Consider the following 22,564-nt stretch of genomic DNA (forward strand, 5'->3'; position numbering starts at 1 on the left):
GTTCATCTTTCAGCAGCCACGCAGAGGTTGGAGCTCATTTCCCTCATTTAGCTTCTCTGGCTGCTGCTGCTTTAAGATCCGTTTCACTTTTTTCTTTGACATCTGGATTAATATTAATCTCCCAAAGCCAACTAGAGGCAGATAAATGAAGAAATATTGTCTTTGGGTCCACAGAGGATTCATTTTTTCTGGAGCTATTTTTCCAACCTGGAGGAAAGACACTTAGCTTCACTGCAATGCTGCCTCTCCCCATGTGGGGGCGCCCTAGAGCCGCTGCAGCTGGTTTAAAAAGAGCAGATCAGGAGCTAAAAGAGCCTTTTGGTCTCAGCTTTGAGCAGAAATGATGGCGTTCTGCCTCATCGCCGCTCGCTGGGCGTCTACTTCCTGGATGGGGGGGGGGGGGTAATGACCGCTCTACGCAGAACCGTCATGGCTGCTCGTCTTCCAGGACAGGGAGGGTCTGCTAGCCTCGTGAGACCATCCTGATCTCGCGAGCTTTCAAGGTTTCACTCGCAGATCAGTCTGGCTACTCTCCGTTAAAGAAAATTTGGAGCCGTTCACCAAACGAACATCCAATCAGCGTTGGCTTTGAGGCGGGTTGAGGTGTGACGCAACGGGAAGCGCGACAGTTCAGTCTAAACAACATGGCGGCTTCAGCCGATGAAACTAGCGTTAGCGTGGCTATCGAGCAAGTTTTATCGGAATTACAGAGTATTTCTTTGCTGAGCTAACGAGCCTTTACCTGCAGCAGCAAGAGTAGCTTGGCTTGTGGTTGTGTTTTCATCGTCGCTCTTACGAGCGACGACGAATCTGATTGGTTTATTTGGCCCGTCTATCACCAACGTAGGCCAATCAGCTAACCAGTATTTTCGCCCCTTCCCAAAATTACTTCAACGGAAGGTTTCCAGATGGATATGCGGAGCAAATCTATCTGGCGGAGTCAGGTAAAGGGTCTGCTGCTCAGAGAGCTGAATCCACCAGGATTACTCAGACATGCAGGAATCAGGCAGAACACCACTTTGACTCTGATGAAGGATTTCTGATGCGTTCGTTCTCGCTTCGCCCAAATCGTGCATCGCTCTAAATGTAAAATAAATAAATAAAATAAATGTGTCCTTGGCATTGCAGGGCACCGCTTCACTCCTGGAAGCTCCTTTAGTGTAGGGAAAACGTGTAAATACTCGCTCCAAAGGCGTGGTTCGGTGTGAACACACCTGTGGACAGCAGCCGCTCTCAGGTGAGCTGATCTGCTGCTCCTCACGGAACCGTCAGCAGCTCCTGACCCATCTGGACTTAGACAACCTGGGAGAGTCTCTCCTGGAAACCTTCTGACCTGCCGCTGGACGGCCATGTGAGACGCTGACTTTAGCTCATCCTGCTGCTTTTAGTAGATTTTTCTGTCGTTATGTTGCTTTGGTACGGCGCTGTTTACCTGTGCGCTGAATGATGCTACTGCTCTGCAGAGGTCTGACCCCCCCCCCCCCCCCCCACCTCCCCCACCCCCCCACCCCGTCTAAAACCCGCTGATCCTCCTGAGCTTTCAGATAAAAATCACTCCTGATGTCAGTGGAGGTGACAGAATAATGCCGGCATCCATCCTCCCATCCTGAGGGTTCTTCATGTGAACCCGGGGGCGTTACAGATGTTCTAACCTGCGGTTCCGAGTCTCCCACGGGTCCTTTAGAAGTCCACAGCGTCGGCCAGAGAAATGAGAAGTTGTTTCATCTCATGACGGTTTAATTCGCTGGAAATGATCTCGGTTAGGGAGCGTATAATGAGGACTAATTCAGGTAATGGCTTTCACTCCACTCTGCAGCTATTATCTGCCCACGTGAAGAAGCTGAAGAAGCAGCATCTGAAAACACCCTGAGTCCTGTTTGATCCTACCAGGTCCAGCATTTCACCCACATTTAACCAACCAGACGTAAAATGCTGCTTGTGTTTCGTGCAGATGCAGACAGGAGTTAGTGCTGCTGTTTAATGCTGCAGACCTCAGAATGATGTTCTCGCCTCAGTGACGCGATTCTCTGCTGGTTTTACTGCAACCGCAGAGCAAGGAATTAATGACGAGCATAAATCTCAGATAGAAGAGTAAAACTGCTCAATCTTTTGTAAATCAAGGCATGAAGGACGGAGAAATTGAGAATAAAAAGACATTAAGTTCATAACATGCAATAAAACCCTCTTTATGGCGCGCTCCAGCTGCACAATAAGACGTGAACCCAGTTAAAGGTTCCGTTTCATTTTACAGCCAAAAGAAGATCCAGGCCTCCTCTCTTCAGAGAATTAAAGCAAACTAATTAGGAGTTTTAAACAGATGTTAACAGTTTAGCAGATTATTGCTCTCAGTAAATTATCTACCTGTGGAGAAAGTTCTGAACCAGAACCATGATTCAGTTCTGCAGCTGCTTTGCAGAAAATAAAATTAGCTCTTCCAGAACATCCAGACTGAACTTTAACTGCATGACTTGAGTTATTTTGTCCTCCAGCTGTTCTAGATCAGCTGCTGGGTTCTTTTGTCCTCCAGCTGTTCTAGATCAGCTGCTGGGTTCTTTTGTCCTCCAGCTGTTCTAGATCAGCTGCTGGGTTCTTTTGTCCTCCAGCTGTTCTAGATCAGCTGCTGGGTTCGGGTCTATTGTTCTGGTGATGACCCAGATTGGACCACAGCTGCATCTTTGGTACCTAAAGGAGATCAGGGTCCACTCAGTGACTACCAGGAGTGTGATTCTGCTTGACTTGGTCAGGGTTCCTGATGGTTCTTGATGGTTCTTGATATGCTTCTGGGTGAGCAGAACTGATCAGCCAATCAGAAGCAGACCGCAGATAAGTGGATTATATCCATTAAAAAAAACAGGCTGGTACCAAATATGTAGGAAAAAAATCACTTTAGACATAAAACTGAGGGTTTTTTCCATTTCCAGATTTACAAACCTGTAATAATTTTATAAAATGAATGCTTAAATACGATGTGTATATGTTTTATATTTACATATACACATTATTAGCATTTAATGATGCTAATAATGATAGCGATGCTAATTATGCTAGTGCTGCTATCCATTCATCCGTCCATTTTCCAACACGATTATCCCTATTAGGGTCATGAGGGGTGCTGGTGCCTGTCTCCAGCACTGCAAAAACAGAACTAGAAATTAGTAAAATGTTCTTAAAATGTGTGCATTTGTCCTTGATTTGAGCGGGTAAATAAGATGATTTGCCAATGGAATAAGAATTTTGTACCTAAAATAGGAACAATTCATCTCAATCATCTTATTTCAAGTGCAGGATATTTAATTATCTTATTTTAGGGGTAAAGATACTCATTCCATTGGCAGATGATCTTATTTACCTGCTCAAATCAAGGATAAATACACTAACTTTAAGAATATTTTACGATCCGTTTTTGCAGTGTGCTGTCAATGGGAGAGAGGCGGGGTTCACCTGGACAGGTAACCAGTCCATCGCAGGGCAACACAGAGACAGACAATCATTCTCACACCTAAGGAGAATTTAGAGAAGCCAATTAACCTAACAGTCATGTTTCTAGACTGTGGGAGGATGCTAATAATGCTAGTGATGCTAATAATGCTAGTGATGCTAATAATGCTACTGATGCTAATAATGCTAGTGACGCTAATGATGATGAGAACACAATATTATTCTGATCAGATCTGGAAGATGTTATGGTCTGATGAGGACTTTAGGAAGATATCTGGAGCAAAGTAAGTTATAGGTAGATGGTTCTAGATGTGTGTTTTAGAGCCACCATTGTGGGGGGAGATTTAGGACAGCTTCATTTGACAGATGCATCTTTTCATCCTGGCATTGGTGTCGGTTGAAGTGCTGAGGAATAATGAGAGGAAATCAGAAGCAGAGGACCCTCAGAGTGAAGTGGGAGCTCTACACGGAGAGCAGGACGGCCACAGATGATGAGTTTTCTCCTTTCATGTTTGCAAAGTGTGAGACGGCCGAGCAGAGCTGCCCCTCCAACAACTGCTGCCGTCTCCTCTGGAAGAGTCCTGCTCTCACAGCGATCATGAATGTGAAGGACACGATGAACAGGGGAGGACGTCCGGCAGCTCTCGGCTTAGCCTTGGACACGAGGATAAATGAGAAAACCCAGAGAATCAGAAAATGAGGACTGTAGCTTACTTTTTAACACAGCTTTAAAATTTTAGCTGCGTCGTTGTTTTAAGAAGTGAGAACATGGAATCTGTTTTTTTTCTTGGATTTCAGTAACTTCAGAACCTGGAGAAGATTCTGGTTAATGAGGCTCATAGAAGGAGCTCTGCTAAGATGTGCTCCAGAACGCGGGCCTGGTTTCGTACCGGCATCCTGATCCGGTCAGGATGAAGAGCCTCGTCTGATCAGAAGAACCTAGACTGGACCCTGAACTAAAAGCTGTACGGGTTCTGGTTCCACCCGTTCTCCTGCAGACGGTTCCGCTACTCCTGAACCCGACTCGGGTTAATGAGAGGTCAGCACCAATCAAAGGAGGCCTCCTCGTTATCTAGAACGTCCTCTGAGGTTCTTGTTGGGTTCTGACGTTCTGCTCTCGCGTACTTCCAAAAAGCCGTTCTATGGCGTCGGACATCATTCACTTCCATTGCTGACTGTCGAGTAACTTCTGAGGTAAGTTGATTAAATAGCTACCTGTTTTGATTTGTCAACTGTTTTTATTGTATCATAGGCCATTTATGATGCTTATACTGATCTTTCGTTGTATGTACACAGTGTAATTATATATATATTTTTTAATCTTGGTAGACGACCGATTGCCTGCTAGTTTGTTAGCTTGACTTGCCTTCTGTGAAGGTAACGTTATATCCAGGGGTAAACTGATTAAATAGCTACCTATTTTGAACTGTCAACTGTCTATATTTTATCAGAGGTCCTTTATCGGAATCGGAATTTATAAGCTAAATCACGGTAAATCAATAATACAGCCCAGTCGCGATAAAATGAAAATCATGAGACATCTGTCATCACATGAATGATATGGAAAAGAAAACCTGTTCTCCTGTCCATACGAACATGAACATAAGCTTTTCCTCCAAAAATGTAAAACGTATCTAAGTAATATACAGCTTTTTGTTGTCACCCTGCCTCTCAAAATGAAAAAAACTGACATTAACAAATATGTAATCATGCAATAACAGCTGAAAAAGTAGTAGGGTGTATGTTTATATATATATTTACCGTTAAATAACACAATCGCTGCCGTCTGTCCCATAGAAGAACATGACAGCCAGCGTATGTTTTGGAACTATAGCGGTCTACATGAACCACGTGACTGCCCATCAAAGAGAGTCTCTATGGCGCTGGTACCGTTTTCCTCTGGTTTTGTCCTAATCTCGTTAACGTTTCTGTCCCCAGCAGGAGCGTCTGCAGCTCCCAGCGGCTCCTTACCTCTCTCAGGTAGCAGGATATTCCTCTGAGGGCTTCCCCCATGGCGCCGGGGGACGGCAGCTGGAGGAGGGAGACACAACGTTAGCAGGCCGGCCCAGATCAGCGAACAGCGCCGTCCAGACGGCAGGTCCGTTTATTTTATGCCAGGTACCAACATTAAGGCAAGGCAAGGCAAGGCAAGGCAAATTTATTTATATAGCACAATTCAGTACAAGACAATACAAAGTGCTTTACATCAGGGGTCTTCAACAGGGGGTCCGCGGAGGTACTGCATGGGGGTCGCGAAAGTTTTGGTTGATTAGACATTTTTTTATATCCCCCCCCCTGCAATTTTTTTCCACTAATTGAAATGTCTTTAAATACACATTAACTTGAATTCAACACACGTTAGTAAACAGATAAATGGAGGCAGAAGATGTCTTTCAATCATCAATGCACACATTCACCGACACACAGGAGCTCTTTCAAGCTGGGCACCGTTTCATTCACAACACCTGTCCCATCAGCGAGGAATCAGAATCAGAAATACTTTAATAATCCCAGGGCGAAATTACTTTTGTTACATGAATTAGGGGGTCCCTGCTCCATCTCGCCATCAGTTTGGGGGTCCTTGGCCTGGAAAACGTTGAAGACCCATGCTTTACATGATTAAGATATAGCAAAATAATAAAATGTAGATAAAAGTAAGTAGGGATAGAATGTAGTAACAAAAAAGAACATTAAAAACAGTAAAACTGTTTAACTAGAACAGTCAAAGGCAATTTTAAACTAATGTGTTTTTAACCTTGATTTAAAGGAACTCAGGCTTTCCGCACTTTTACAGTTTTCTGGAAGTTTGTTCCAGATAAGCGGAGCATAGGAACTAAATGCTGCTTCTCCATGTTTGGTTCTGGTTCTAGGTATGCATTAAACCGTTTTTTAACAGTAACTCTTTCAAACAGCTGAGAGTTCCCCCCAGAAAATAAGAACCGACTCGCTGCAGTCAGGAGAGTCTGATGCACACAGAAAGCCTGGAGAACCAGAACCTTTAGGAGCTCACAGAACCTTCTGGGTCACCGTGTGAAGCCTTCTAAGACTGAGTCAGAACCAGCAGCCGGCGGTGCTTCTCACCGGCGGCGGATGCTCCAGGCAGGTGTGGAAATGCTTGGTCTGGTTGGCCTTCACACGTTTCAGAGGAACCCGGGACTCTCCGATCAGCTCGTTATGGGTCAGCTTGTCCTCGTCGCAGACGGTCAACCTGAGCGGAGACACGGAGCCGTTAGTGGGCCGGACCCTCCTGATGACACTGGGCCACACAGATCTGCTGGAACCTTCATCTTAGTGAGGAGGTGAGCTTCACCTGTGGCCAGGTGTGATGCTATCCTTCAAGAGCTGTGATTGGTTGATGGTACGAGAAGAAAAACACACAAACGCGCTCGTAGTGATGAAAGGAGAGAAATTCGTTCTGAAATTATGAAACATTGTTTTAGAGCACCTCATTTAGATCCTCATCATAATTTTGATTTGTTTATTTTTACGTTCACTCACCAGTCGTTCTACTACCTTATCTGACATCAGCGCTCACCTTTAAGTGTTTTACTGGGATTTGCATAAAGCGGTAAAGTTTGACCTGTCGCTCTCAGACTGCAGGTCTGCTGGTGGTTCCTAGAGTCTCTAAAAGTAGAATGGGAGGCAGATCCTTTAGCTATCAGGCTCCTCTCCTGTGGAACCAACTCCCAGTTTTGGTCCGTGAGGCAGACACCCCGTCTACTTTTAAGACTAATCTTAAAACTTTCCTTTGTGACAAAGCTTCTAGTCAGAGTGGCTCATGTTACCCTGAGCTACCTCTATAGTTATGCTGCTATAGGCTTAGGCTGCTGGAGGACATCAGGGTCTATTTCTCTCTCTCTGCTGAGTTCTCCTACTGCTCTCCAATCTGCATTGTTTGTTGTTATTTCATCTTTTAACTTTTTGTTCTCTGTCATTTTTCTCTTCATAGAAGGTACACCTGGTCTGGCGTTCATCATAGGGGTTAGGGAGGAAACCAGGAAGGAAACGAAGAAGCAGGGAAACATTGAGAAGTAAAGCTTTGCTCTCAGGGTTTGGATCTGATGTTTTCCTCTGATTTATCTTCATTTATCATGAATGTCTATGAAACTCATGGAGGACTGACTGAACCAGAACCTGCTGTGGTTCTGGAGCCTCAGCCTCGGATCAGATAATCTTTATTCTGCTGATTAAATGATGACCTTTGAGCTCCATGAGGGAATGTCGGGACGTCCCTTTGTCTGATTAATGGCTCTGAGAGGACATCCAATTAAAGTGGTCATCAATTATTCCCGCAGGTCTCTGACACACCTGAGCGTCTTCCTGTGCATGTCCTCCTCCGTGATCCCGAAGTAGGTCAGCGTCTCGTTCCAGACCGGATTCAGGGAGTTCCGGATCGTCTTCGTTTTCAGCTTGTTGGCCTGAAATACGTAGAGACATGTAGGACAGGGACAACATGTTATTTAGTTTAAATTACTGTGATGATAAGTTCATATTAAATTAATTCTCTGTTTCTTCTGTCTCAAATTTATCAAACCGTCTCAGAAGACTGAAGGTCCACTAGGAGTCCACTGAGGTTCTGAGAGGATTTGGACTTTTTTAAGACGACTTAAATCTGAAGGAACACGAGAGAAAGATCTAAAGGAGGAAGGAGGGAAGGAAGGGAAGGAACGGAAGGAGGCGGGAAGGAATGGAGGAGGGAAGGAACGGAAGGAGGCGGGCAGGAAGGGAGGAAGGAAGGGAGGAAGGAAGGGAGGAAGGAAGGAAGGAAGGAAGGAAGGAAGGAAGGAAGGAAGGAAGGAAGGAAGGAAGGAAGGAAGGGAGGAGGGAAGGAGGGAAGGAAGGAAGGAAGGAAGGAAGGGAAGGAAGGAAGGAAGGAAGGAAGGAAGGGAAGTACGAGGGAAGGGAGGAAGGACAGAAGGAAGGGAGGGAGGAAGGAGGGAAGGGAGGAAGGAAGGAAGGAAGGAAGGCAGGAAGGGAAGAAGGGAAGGAGGCGGGAAGGAAGGGAGGAGGGAAGGAAGGAAGGAAGGAAGGAAGGAAGGGAGGGAGAGAGGGAGGGAAGGAAGGAAGGAAGGAAGGAAGGAAGGAAGGAAGGAAGGAAGGAAGGAAGGAAGGAAGGAAGGAAGGAAGGAAGGAAGGAAGGAAGGAAGGAAGGAAGGAAGGAAGGAGGCGAGAAGGGAGGAAGGGAAGGAGGCGGGAAGGAAGGAAGGGAGGGAGGGGGGAAGGGAGGGAGGAAGGAAGGAAGGGAGGGAGGGGGGAGGACAGAAGGAAGGAAGGAAGGAAGGAAGGGAGGGAGGGGGGAGGACAGAAGGAAGGCAGGAAGGGAAGAAGGAGGGAACGGATGGAGGAAGGAAGGAAGGAAGGAAGGAAGGAAGGAAGGAAGGAAGGAAGGAAGGAAGGAAGGAAGGAAGGAAGGAAGGAAGGAAGGAAGGAAGGAAGGAAGGAAGGTTTGCTGCTAATCAGCCAGAGTCCATCAGAGCAGTGTCTGGCTTCTCTGCTGTCAGCAGCGGCACCAACTGGAAGCCTTTCTCAGGTTCTGGTTCTGGTTCTGTTTGGTTCTGCTTGGTAAGATTTAAGGTTCCTGCCTCGTGTTCTCAGAGGGAATTTGTTCCCTGTTTATCTCCCCATCAGAAGGTTGTGGGTTTGAATCCGGCTTCCTCCTGCCTCTCATCGAGCTTCGGCACAAACACACCTGGATAAACCAGCAGGTTCTGCTGGTCCAACAGAACCGTGGTGGACCTGCAGGTTCTGCTGGTCCAACAGAACCGTGGTGGACCTGCAGGTTCTGCTGGTCCAACAGAACCGTGGTGGACCTGAGAGCGACTCACCTTACTGGCTCCAGGCAGCAGGTGCAGCTTGACGTACGGATCAGCTAAACCGTTGAAGTCCATCGGCTTCAGACCCTGAAACACAACAGTAGCCGGGTCAGGAACATCCAGGGAGGTTCTGCTCCAGCAGGAGGTTCTGCTCCAGCAGGAGGTTCTGCTCCAGCAGGAACCCTCACTTGATCCGGGCCTCTGGACCTCCTCAGGGAGAGCCGAGCTCCGTGAGGACTCGCTCCTAAATGTTTGAGCAGCTCTGACATCTCAGCAGAAAGTCTATCGTCTCTGCTGAGACTGACGGCCGCCACCTTTCAGAGGAGCCTGCAGTCAGAACCGGACCTGCAGGAGGCAGAGACGATTATTCTGGGATGTTCTGGGACGGCAGGTCCACTGGGAACGCTCCTGGGAAGACCTCCATCAGCTTCATGGTCCGTCACCTGGAGCGTCTCCAGTTTGCTGCTGAGGGAGAGAAACTGAATCCAGACGCATGTGTCCTCATGTCACTGTTTGTATATCTATATATATATATATATATAGATATATCTATAGATATAGATATATCTCTATATATATATATATATATATATATAGATCTATATATATATATATATATATTTAGATCTATATCTATAGATATATATATATATATATATATATAGATCTATATCTATAGATATATAGATATATCTATGTATCTATCTATCTATTTATGTATATAGATAGATAGATATATAGATATAGATCTATAGATATATAGATATATATATCTATCTATCTATATATATATATATATATATATATAGATAGATAGATAGATATATTTCTGTAATTAGATGTTATTTGGTGTCGTATTTTTTTATCTAAACATTTCTTTTTATCTTCCATATGACTGATAACTGAGGTTTTCCCCCCGTTTTACTAACTAATTCATAATTATTTTATTAATCCACAGTGAGACGTGTGGATTTATGGAACCTCCTCTGGAACCTTCAGCTTCAGTCAGGTTCAAAAGTATTCACACCCCAGCAGCTCCAGGTTTAAACCTTCAGGTCGCTTCGGACTGGAAGTGGAACTTCCAGTCCGACATGATTAGGGTGATGGTCCAGACCAACATGATTAGGGTGATGGTACGGAGGCTGTCCAACCTCAAAGAGGAGCTCTCCAGCAAATATTAATCATCACAACATTGGAGGAACATGATGAAAGCTGCCATAATTACTAATTAATCTGTTTTATGATGTTTCTCTCCTGGTTGTTAAAGGAAATAATTAAATCCTGATGGTGTCCTGCGGCGGTTCTGGGAGAAGACGTGTCCTCTGAGGACGGACTTCCTCTGCTGACATTAACGAGGACAGATCTCAGCTCTGGATCAGCGGGCGGCGCCGAGTCACCTGGAGGTGGATCGCTGACATTAAGGAGCGACGCAGAAGAAGAATCCAAGGCGGAGGGACTTGTGTCAGCAAACGGACCTGGGTTCTGATGTGGAAGTGGTACCAGAACATCCGTAGTTCCCTGACAGCATCTATGCAGCTGATGAACAAGGAGTCAAACCGGGTCGTCTTCAGTTCTGGGAGGTTCTGGAAGGTTTGTGACCGTCCAGCATGTCACCAGCGTTCTGATCCAGAATCGGCTGGTGTAAATGTTCTGGTTCTGGTCTCTGCTGGTGGCTACAGCGCCATGCAAAACTTTTCCACCTTTTTGTTGCAGCGGTTCTGTTTCTGCTCTCAGAGGTTCTTTAGAGAACATCCAGCACCATGGAGAGCAAGGAACCCAGCAGACAGATGAAGTTCTGGAGAAGCAGCTAACGGTTCTGATCCAGCCCAGAGAGGAAGAACAGCTTGAATATTCGGAGAAAGGTGGAACAGAACCGCTGGGCGGTCCAAAGGAACCCAGAAGAAGCCGGCTGAAGCTGCTGAGTCTCTGAAGCCCAGAGGTCCAGCAGAACCAGCAGAACCAGCAGTGCTGCAAGAGTGGAACCGCACAGGCAGGTCGGACCGATAAGGGTCCAAATGTGGAGGCGGCCTCATCGGAGAGGAGAACCGGGTTGGTTCTGTGCACAAATCAACTGCTTTGGAACGTCTGACCGAACTGAAAACTCTGGTTCTAGTGGAAGAGTTCTAGTTGAGGAACATCTAAATGAGGCAGACATGGTTCTGAAGGCTCAGTTCTGAAAAGTCCAGAACCAGAACGGAAACTTTGACTCATTTTCACATTTAGGTCCATTTTCAGGAGACCGAGGTTGAAGTTCGGTCCAAAACTGAAACCACAGAAACATCAAAGCAGAACCGGTGGAACACAGTTCTGACCCGATCCGGTGCTTTTCTAACCTGGGCCAGAACTGTGTCCACGTTCTCAGCTGGTTCTGTTGGTTCCAAGTCCGGGTAGGACTCCTGCAGAGCCGTCGTTTGGACCAGATCTCTGAGCAGAACTTAGATAAAACATTCTGAACCTCCGGTACCGCTGACACCGGGGTTCGTTCCCGGTCCGGTCCGGTCCGGTCCGGTCCAGATCATCGACCCGGTTCTGAGCCTCGTTCACGAACCGTCTCCATCTCTGCTCCCGGTTCAGAACCCTTCAGCAGAACAGAGCAGAGACCAGCTATGAAGCAGCAGAACCGTTTCAGAACAAAGTGGCTGAAAACCCGGGAGGTTCTGGACCTGTCGGTTCCTTTGGGTCCAGCAGTCTGGACCTGGTCTGAAAACATTTAGCTTTAGGTTCTGGTCAGAGTCGGACTGACAAACGTAACCTTTATGTTCTTTTGTGAGGTTCTGTCTTTGTTCTGGTTTGTTTGGCCGGGTTTGAGAGTTCTGACGGGAACCAGAACCATCAGCCCTCAGGACTGAGATTCTGGCAGACAGAACCGCAGCGGGCCAAAGCGGGCCGAGCCAGAATGGGAGCAGAACTAGTGATTCTCTTCATCTTGATTACGTTCATTTTCTGCCTTTTTCAGTTTGATGATTAATCAAAGTTCATTAAATCTGAAGATGATTAAGAGACTAATTAAAATGAAGGAGTTTCACTCAGCGGGTCAGAGGTTCTGGATCCAGAACCGTCTGCGTCTCCCTAATGTTCCCCCGGGTTTCAGGATGTTCTCCTCTGCAGAGGAACGTGCAGAACCTTCCAGTGGTTCTCTGAGATCCTCAGAACCTCGGACCTTAAGCAGACGGATTTCACCTGAACATCTTAAAACGTCTCCCTTTGTGTTCTGGACTGCAGAGGATCCAAAACGACGGAACCGGCGCCGGTTCTTAACCAGAGGACGGTGTTCTGCTGTGTCAGGTGGAGAACTTTCAGTGTCTCTGGGTTCCTGAGTGATGGAATGGCTGGATGCAGACACTGGGAGGTTCTGGTGTGAGAACGGAGAACCTGCTGCTACGTAAAGCGGAGTGCTTTGGTTTGCTCACCTTGGCCCGCAGCATGGTGCAGTGCAGCTCGCTGCAGCTCTGGTCGTATCTGAGCTCGAACTCCAGCGTTCCCAGAGCAGCTGAGGGAACAGAGGGAACAGAGGGAACAGCAGATCAGCGTCAGAACATCAGAACGTCAGAATTCACAGCAGCGGCCCGCCAGGACGAACCCAGAGCATGCAGGAGAACAGAGGAACACGTGGATCCCAACACGCTGATTCTCCTGCTACAGCCATGCAAGCAGAGGCAGCAGAACCCGACGTTCTCCCACTGTTCTTATGTAACATCGTCCATGCAGCAGGATGATTCACGCGGATCAGGAGCTTATTTCAGGCAGCGGCTCGTAAATAAACCGAAGATTACACAACGCAGAGTTTAGATGTTAAACTGCAGGCTGCTTGAAGCTGTTGACCTGCAGTGCTGATGGACCTCCTCCACCACAGGGATGAGTTACACACCAGGGCAGCAAGACAGCAGCAATGCCCTCAGAGCAGCAATACCCTCAGAGCAGCAATACCCTCAGAGCAGCAATACCATCAGAGCAATGCACTCAGAGCAGCAATGCCCTCAGAGCAGCAATGCCCTCAGAGCAGCAATACCATCAGAGCAATGCCCTCAGAGCAGCAATACCCTCAGAGCAGCAATGCCCTCAGAAAAGCAATGCACTCAGAGCAGCAATACCCTCAGAGCAGCAATGCCCTCAGAGCAGCAATGCCCTCAGAGCAGCAATGCCCTCAGAGCAGCAATGCACTCAGAGCAGCAATGCACTCAGAGCAGCAATGCCCTCAGAGCAGCAATACCCTCAGAGCAGCAAGGCACTCAGAGCAGCAATGCCCTCAGAGCAGCAAGGCACTCAGAGCAGCAATGCCCTCAGAGCAGCAAGGCACTCAGAGCAGCAATGCCCTCAGAGAAGCAATACCCTCAGAACAGCAATACCCTCAGAGCAGCAATGCCCTCAGAGCAGCAAGGCACTCAGAGCAGCAATGCCCTCAGAGCAGCAAGGCACTCAGAGCAGCAATGCCCTCAGAGAAGCAATACCCTCAGAACAGCAATACCCTCAGAGCAGCAATGCACTCAGAGCAGCAATGCCCTCAGAGCAGCAATGCACTCAGAAAAGGAAGAAAAGCAATGCCCTCAGAGCAGCAATGCCCTCAGAGCAGCAATACCCTCAGAGCAGCAATGCCCTCAGAAAAGCAATGCCCTCAGAGCAGCAATGCACTCAGAGCAGCAATGCCCTCAGAGCAGCAATACCCTTAGAGCAGCAATGCACTCAGAGCAGCAATGCACTCAGAGCAGCAATACCCTCAGAGCAGCAATGCCCTCAGAGCAGCAATACCCTCAGAACAGCAATGCACTCAGAGCAGCAATACCCTCAGAGCAGCAATGCACTCAGAGCAGCAATGCCCTCAGAGAAGCAATGCCCTCAGAGCAGCAATGCCCTCAGAGCAGCAATGCCCTCAGAGCAGGTCTATCTATAGATATATCTATAGATGTATAGATATTTGCAGACACAGCTCTCATCGTTACATCAGAGTTTCATTTTCTTTCATCTTAAACATTTAGTGATGGAACCTCCTCACCATGGAGGTTATATTTGCATATTTAGTATTGGTGGATTCAGCAAAATCATCCTTTAACAACAAACTATTATGTTTTTTTTTATAATAATCCATGACTGAGCTACAATGTAAACGTTATTCTGAATAGATTTATTTCACATGTCTTATTTTAGCCATGTGCTCATGGGTCTGTATTTCCTGCCTCCATCAACATGTCAACATCCAGGTTCAGCAAAACTCTGCCTGCATGTCAGGTTTTAGATACATGTGGATTATTATCAATAATCTAATCATGTAGATTATTATCAATAATCTACATGAGTAGATTATTGATAATAATCTAATCATGTAGATTATTGTTAAAAACACAGCCTACATCTGAATGTAGAATGTGGGCTGTGTTCTGGTTCTTTTTTTTGTTCGGGAGTGTATAACTCCCAAAGCTGTTATTATTAATATTTTTACAGTAAAATATTTATATCCAGGTATGAATTTCATATCTGGGCAGGTGCAGAAGCAGAACCCACCAGACTGGGACTATCTCCAGAAGTCGTTTCTGAAAATACTCTGATGGGTTTGACTCTGAAAGGTTCTGAAACTGCCTCTGTGGCTCTGAGTCAGAGGAACTGGACCTGTTGTGTGTCAGCGTGGTTCTGTACGGCCCGTGTAAACCCAGTCCGCTGCTGCTGCTGCTGCCGTCCTCCTACACGGGCTTCCAGCAGCCGGCGGCTGCAGAAAGATCTCAGCTATCAGTGTGACTCCAGAGCAGAGCGGCGTGCCTCTGCAGGATGAGCAGCGCTGCCGTCATCCTGCGTGCTCATGGCGAGAAGCCGTCTTTGTTTTACCCGGAGCGGCTTTTATCTCTGATCAAAGCGCAGAGTTTCAGTTTCAGCAGACAGGCTGTCAGACTTCAGACGCTCAGCTCCTCCTTCAGGCTCTCCTGATCTGATTAATCTGAAGCCTCGTTGTTCAGAAACAAACAAAAAGACACAAATCAGCCTGTGACACACATCTCAGGCCTTTGTGTTCACTTTAAGCAGCTCCCATTAGTCTGAATCACCAGGAAACAGCTCAGAGCTGCTCAGCCATCCGTCCTGCTTTAAAGAGAAGACCAACTTCCTGCTGCTCCATCAAACTCTCTGTTATCCCTGAGCTCCACACCTCCAGAGAAATGGAGGTCAGGAGGGACTGGACCTGAATTATTAATCTCATTTCCATATAAAGAGATTAATTATTCATCAGCTGCTGGACAGGCGATTCAAACAAATTATGCTGCGTGTTGATTTGCTGCCCATATCTGCCAGATCTTTCATTTTAGAGCCTGGTTCTGCGAACATGGACTCACCGTCGCCTCTTTCTATTAAATATTAATAATCCTCACTTTACTGCCAGTTTGCTCCTCGCTTGTCAAACAACCAGAGCAAAAACATGAAAATCTATGACTGAGAAAATGTTGTTTACACCAGCAGGAGGCTGAGAATGGCTGGATGGTAAAATCCTCCACAAACAGAGAGAAACCTCCATCAGACCCTACAGGTGGATCCAGGTACTACACACTCACTTCTATCCAGAAAACTCCTGTTATTACCTCCTCCTGTCACTTTCTACATGTCGTATCAATTAATCCTGTTATTACCTCCTCCTGTCACTTTCTACATGTATTAATTAATCCTATTATTATTTTTCAGCTGTCACATTTTCGACATGTCGTATTAATTAATCCTATTATTATTTTTCAGCTGTCACATTTTCGACATGTCGTATTAATTAATCCTGTTATTATCTTCAGCTGTCACTTTCTACATGTCGTATTAATTAATCCTGTTATTACCTCCTCCTGTCACTTTCTACATGTCGTATTAATTAATCCTGTTATTACCTCCTCCTGTCACTTTCTACATGTCGTATTAATTAATCCTGTTATTACCGTAAGCTGTCACTTTCTACATGTCGTATTAATTAATCCTGTATATTCTTCAGTGATGGTATCAGACGTTGGTTGTTTGTTCCTGTAATACTTTATCAGCTGGTTCTGCTGTTCTTTATATCTCTCTCTGCAGGTGGAGAAGCAGACTCAGAGGATGTTATATTGCTCTCTCCCTTTCCTCTCCTCTTTCTCCTTTTGTCTCTTTTAACATTTTGTGTCATCTGTTTCTCTCCTTTTTTTCCTCTTCTACCTGTTTCTGTGTCCATTGAACATGAAATATTCCCTGCATAAATTATAATGAAGCTTCTTGCAGATATAAATCAAGCGGAGCTCTATAGTGAAAACAGTGAGGCTCCACTGGTGAAAGCAAATCTGTTTGGCTCTTTTTAGCATTAAGACAACAATTATTAATGCTACACTGCCAAACATGACATGCAAAAACCAGAAAATATGCTGATTAGTAATAGTAATAGTAATAGTAATTAACCACGCCCCTTTCACTTGTGGTCACACCAGCAGCGTGTAGCAGCGTCAACGAGAAAAGCCGTGGTTCATTAGCATATTGTCTGAGGATTTAAGTCTGAGACTTAAAGGGATACTATGCAACATTTTTCAGTTAATTAATGTGTTCCATACCGTTTTGGATGATTAAATGAGTCATTTCAGGTCCAACAAAGGTTTTCTCGGCCGCCCTGGTGGTCTGTGGGGGAAATACCGTACTTGCAATTGCAGGAGCTCACGGCCCGCACACACAGAAGTCTTGCTTTACGGCGAGACTCCATGTGTTTTTGCCCTGCCATTCACTATATGCACGCGCGAAAGCAACAACAAAGAACCGCGTGTTAACGTCAAATAAACATGCAAGCATATCGAGTTTTATTATTATTATTATTATTTTTTTTTATTTTTTTTTTATGTTGGCGAGACGCTACCGGCGGCCGCAGCGAGGCGGCGGCTGCGGCTTGGGGAGGCGGTGGCGGTAGCGTCTCGCCAACATAAATAATAATAATAATAATAATAATAATAATAATAATAACTAGAAATGGCTGTTCCTGCGAAACAGCAGTGAGAATGCTAATCTGCAGAATGATTGAGCAGAAGATGCAGAAAACATTGAAATCAGATTTGAAGAATTTGAAAAAGTTTGAAGAATTGAAAGAAATAGAAGAATTTGAAGGATTTTGAAGTTTGAAAAATTTGAAGAAATTTGAAGAATTTGAAAAATTTGAAGAATATGAAAAATTTGAAGAAATTTGGAGAATTTGAAAAAGTTTGAAGGAATTTGAAAAATTTGAAGAAATTTTAAATATTTGAACATTTTCAAAACATTTGAAGGAATTTGAAAAATTTGAAGAATCTGACAAACTTGAAGAATTTAAAAAATTTAGAAGAAATTTAGAGAATTTGAATAAATTTGAAGGAATTTGAAAAATTTGAAAAATTTAAAAAAAATTGAAGAATTTGAAGATTAAGAACAACTAAAAAAATTCTGAAGAAATTTAGCAAGGCGCCTGCCTCGTGGTACCGTCAAAAATACTAACGGGGAGTAACACTGCGAATTTCAGCTTCCTACGGTCTTCACAGCACCCACAGTGCCCTTCGAAAGGTGCCATGTTAAGTCAATGGACCTCCTAGAAGCCTCTGGCTAAAGGGTTGTCATGGAGACTCCCTCACAGCTGTAGCCCTCTATTTGTCTGTAAAGGCAGAACAACCCCGGCTAAGCAGAAGTTGGTAGGACCTTTCTAAAGCTACTTCTGGTTAGCAACATGCTAACCGTTAGCCGCTAGCATGGTTGTGTTCAGTATCACCGGGTGATTGTACTCTGTCAGTTTGGTCCAAATCCTGTACTGGGAAGTGCCTCAACAAGGGGGTGCCAATACTTAATGTCACCAAACGTGACCAAAGTTCATGGGTCAGATTGGCCTCCTTTAGCAACTCAGCCTCACCACATCTGGGCCAAGAACTCAACATTTGACCAAAATGGTCAGTAGCGCCATTTCCCACATGTGGGGGGTGCTGTATTGGCCAATTGGGTCGTGTCTGGGCATCATGCCAGGTCCTGTTGGAAGCAAAGGCCCAATAGGAAAGCATGTGACATCCAAAATGGGACAGAAAAGTGACACATGGCTGAAAGTCACTTGAAAATTTTAAAATGTTAAGAGGAAGTGACTGTGCGAATTTCAGGCTCCTACATTAATCACAGCCACTGCAGTGGATGTTGAAAGTTGCCATTCTATCCGAATGGAGCGTGTCCCTCTGGCCCTCAGAGTTCCGTCGTCATGGAAACTCACTGACACAGCTGCAGCGGGCGAGTCTACCGAAGTGCAGAGACTTTCTGTCAGAGGCTGCCTATTGGGTTATAATGGAGAACTTTGCCTCAAACAACGCTTCATATCTCCTGTTCCGTAAATGGTAGAGACGTAATTTTTTCAGCGTTTAATTCTTAACGGATAGGGGAAGAAGACATGCTATCGGTTTTTGCTGGAAAAAGTTTAATAAAGGCATAAAAAATTATGAAATAAAGGCGTTTTTAGCGAATTTCTGAAATCCTCTAAAAAGGTTCCCGAACAAATCGCTCTAGCTGAAAAAGTATAAGAGATATCAAAATAATTCTTTCACTCTGAGTATCAGCAGGCTTTTGAGGACTATGGAGTTCATTTTTAGGTTTGTACAAAAATCGGTGTAGGCACAGCGATGATGTAAAAAGTGGATGATGTGGAAGAATGAAGCTCCAAAGCGTTTTAAGGATTTTGCACATTCGCTACTCCCGAACAAATTGTTCCTGCGGAAAAACCGTAACAGTTATCCACAAAATTCCTTTTTTATGAGTGCCAGAAGGGTCGGGACATTCATGTGTAAAAGTCTCATGCCTGTACATAAAACGGTTTAGGAGTAGCGACGATGTAGAAAAGTGCCTCGTTTGGGGAGATTGAAGTCTGATCCTGTTTTAGCATTTTCCCAAAACGCTACTCCCGAACAAATTGTTCCTGCGGGAAAACCGTAACATTTATCGACAAAATTTCTCTTTTGTGAGCGCCAGAAGGGTCGGGACATGAATTTGTGAAAGTCTCATGCCTGTACATGAAACGGTTTAGGAGTAGTGACGATGTAAAAACATGTGATGTTTTGGATTTCCAGGTGTCATTTTTGAAAACCGCTCCATAGGAAATGAATGGGGAAGGTTTCGGGTTAGTGTCGCTCTGAGGTGATTTGCGAAAAATCTATAAATCCCACACCAATGATGGTTACATTTTCCGAATCCAGACAAAAATTCCTACGTTTTGATGTATAATTTATGTGGATAGGGTGAAATTTGAGCGAGTGAGAAGAAGTTGTTCGGACAAGAAGAATTTGTTGAATTTCTAGAGTGCGCACTCTAAACGAGGCTCCTTGACAACCATAGCAACGCATGTTATTTGCTGAATTTCTTGAAAAGCCAAAATTATTTTAAAGACGTACTATACGAAAATGGTGAAAGATATTAAAAAGCTGAAACATACCATAATAGCGAAAAGATATAACTACATTTTAAAAGTTGAATGACGTTTATAGCTGAAAGTAGGCTGAAGCAGTAAGATGTCAAAAAGTTGAAATATTTGAAGAATTTGAAGGATTTTCCATTCATTTTCAATGAGAGCAAAAAACGCACAAAAAGTTAAATATTTTAAATATTATAAAAGTTATAATTACAAAAAGACATAGCAGTAATGTCGTGAACGAGCTGAACAATTTGATACGAAAATTGTTTAAATCGGTTGAAGTATGCAGGAGTAGTTAGATGCCGAAAAACGTACGGAATAATAATCAAGACCTGCTGTATAGCATTCTCACTTGATAATAAAACTGGCGAGGCGGCCACCGCTGCGGTAAGCTTGATGTTCATACCTTCACTGTGTTAGTCATTGTTTGTACTGCCGTTTTTTCCACTTTTCGTTGCGTTCACCTGTCTGCTAAACTCAAAACAACCGCGCCTGGCTTGAAGGAGAAACCAGAACACCGGAGCATCTTTATGACAGCGCACTTTTACTTTCGCCCTCTGGGGGGAGCCTCGCTGGAAAATCAACGCCGGTTGCATAGTATACCTTTAAGATTTAAATATAACATAGAAATTTAGATGTAGATTTTAGATTTAGATATAAATATAACATTCATATATAAATAAAGGATGTACATATAGATTAAATATATAGATACCATATTTAATATGGATTTAACATTTATACTTAGCATTAGCCACTAAATGTGAGGAAAGTGCAACCCACATTAATCCTTCAGAGGAAGAAGGAACCAAAGTGTCTGATAAAGCAAGCAGATTTCCTGGCCATCAAACCTGAAATTAAAAGAGCTCCCCAGAAACCATCAGAACCTCTGAAGAGAAAGAAAGCCCAAAAATCCTACATAAAATAAGACTAACTTTATTTATCCTAGGATCAGACAATTATTATGCAGCAGCATAACATAAAGCAAACAGTGACAAGCTCAACATGAGACCTTAAAATATAAAGTAAAAAGTATAATCTATATCCATTAAATTTGTTTTTTAAACGCCGTCATGAATTTTATCAGGAAGAAGAGTAACAACAGCCAGAGCCTCCAGTTATTATTTAATAATAGTAAAATATGATGAGGCCAACATAAGCCTGCTTTCTGCAGAACACAGCCTTTTTACAGTAGGTTCTGCCTTTTCAACACTTTGAAGGTTTGTACTCTTGCAGTTTTGGGTATAAAATAGCGCCACCTACTGCAGGACATTTTCATTGCAACATAATTCATTTCTACCAGGGTTTCATGGTTGTTGTTTGAGGCGGACCAAACTGGAGACAGACACTAAAGCTCCATTTCCACTACCCTTGTTAAACCGATCCGTGCCGAGCTCGGTCCGAGCTTGGTTCTGACGACCGTTTAAACGTCACGCTATCCGGGTTCCTCGGTTCCTCGCCTCCTAGTGACGATCTGCGGTACTACTGCTCTCTGGGATTGAAGGAGGAAATCAAGCAAATAAAAATGGCGGTAACATTCAGGAAGTTATGCTTGATTATTATTTGTTGTTTGCGGAGAGTCAGGCGAAGACGGCAACGTTTGGTGGATTTACTTGATAGAGTCGGCTTTTGGGACGTGGATAATGTTTGCACAAATTTGGTAGTATGCTAAGCCTACACACTTTATTTTTGGTTTCCATTACAACGTATTTCACATTTTGATATGTTGATATATTTGTTGTATGCATCTGATGTGATTGCCAGATAGTATTCTCATCTCAGGTATATAATTGTAATTGTATTAAAGCTGCTAAGATGTTGTTTTGTTGAGAATAGTTGCACTTGACTTTACTACTTGAAAAAAGTTTCACAGTAATAAGTGGTTACTGTGTGTTGCACTGACTATTATTATTGCTGGGTGGCTGTATGGTTGCTGTTATAATAGTGTGATTACTGATTAATGTTTGCACAGGAGTTCAGGAAGTGCCTGTCTTAGAGCTGCCATTTTACTGTGTGTAAAAAATACACTTATGGCCACTGCTGGAAAAAGTTGGCTGTTATTCCTCTATTTAATTTTAATTTAGGTTCTTAAGCAGAGAGAATGCCATATCCAGTATCCCTGTACCAATTTCATTTTATTTAACATTGACATTTATGTCAAAGATACAGACATAGCAGCCAATAAAATATGTTGTTATTATCTGATTGCTTTTGTTGCCTCATGACTGATGAAAAATTTGCCTTGTGTGCAGTAGAATTTTGATGCATCGCAATGCATCGTAGAATCGAATCGAATCGAATCGTGAGAGCAGTGCCAATGCACACCCCTAAAACAAACAAACATCTACTAAGGATTTACAGACGCAGGAAACAACGACAGACGCTGAGGTTGATCACACTGCTAAGCAGAATCATCTCTGGAAACCGTGTGTCACGGTAGGGAAGCTGGTATTTTAATGAATGTCTGAAATGTCAGCGTACTGTGAGGAGATGACGCGATCTGCTCATGCACTCTTTGTTATCAGAGAACCGGGCCATGAAAAAAAAACGGGCCGAGCCCACATCTGGAACTGGTCTGCATTTAGCGCGGTCCGGTTGTGTCTGGCTCGGATCAGTTCAGTTTGCGTTCCATTTACACTCCATAGTTATCTCAGTTACCGAGCTCGGACTGGTCTGGGCTCGGTTAAAAAGGTGTAGTGTAAACGGGGTAAAAGGCTCCGTCCACATGGAGACGACATCCGCTGTGTCTCCAAATGTGTTTTGTCCGTCAATCCCGGGACCCACACACTGCAAAAACGGAACTAGAAATAAGTAAAATGTTCTTAAATTGAGTGCATTTGTCCTTTATTTGAGCCGGTAAATAAGATTTTCTGCCAATGGAATAAGATTTTTGCACTTAAAATAGGAACAACTCATCTCCATCATCTTATTTCAAGTG

At 44.4% G+C, this 22,564-nt stretch overlaps 1 protein-coding gene across 1 annotated transcript in view; it reads right to left on the bottom strand.

Moving 5' to 3' along the window:
* doc2a (double C2-like domains, alpha) overlaps positions 1 to 22,564 on the bottom strand; it is a 52,857-nt gene that overhangs the window by 10,519 nt on the left and 19,774 nt on the right. The window contains exons 3-7 of the mRNA XM_036148711.1: positions 12,662 to 12,741; positions 9,264 to 9,338; positions 7,747 to 7,856; positions 6,520 to 6,646; positions 5,410 to 5,469 (exon numbers count right to left, since the gene is read on the bottom strand). Coding sequence (XP_036004604.1) covers positions 5,410 to 5,469; positions 6,520 to 6,646; positions 7,747 to 7,856; positions 9,264 to 9,338; positions 12,662 to 12,741 — 452 coding nt within the window. The remainder of the gene's footprint in view (positions 1 to 5,409; positions 5,470 to 6,519; positions 6,647 to 7,746; positions 7,857 to 9,263; positions 9,339 to 12,661; positions 12,742 to 22,564) is intronic.

This window comes from Fundulus heteroclitus, chromosome 16, assembly GCF_011125445.2.
Source record: "Fundulus heteroclitus isolate FHET01 chromosome 16, MU-UCD_Fhet_4.1, whole genome shotgun sequence".
NCBI lineage: Eukaryota > Metazoa > Chordata > Actinopteri > Cyprinodontiformes > Fundulidae > Fundulus > Fundulus heteroclitus.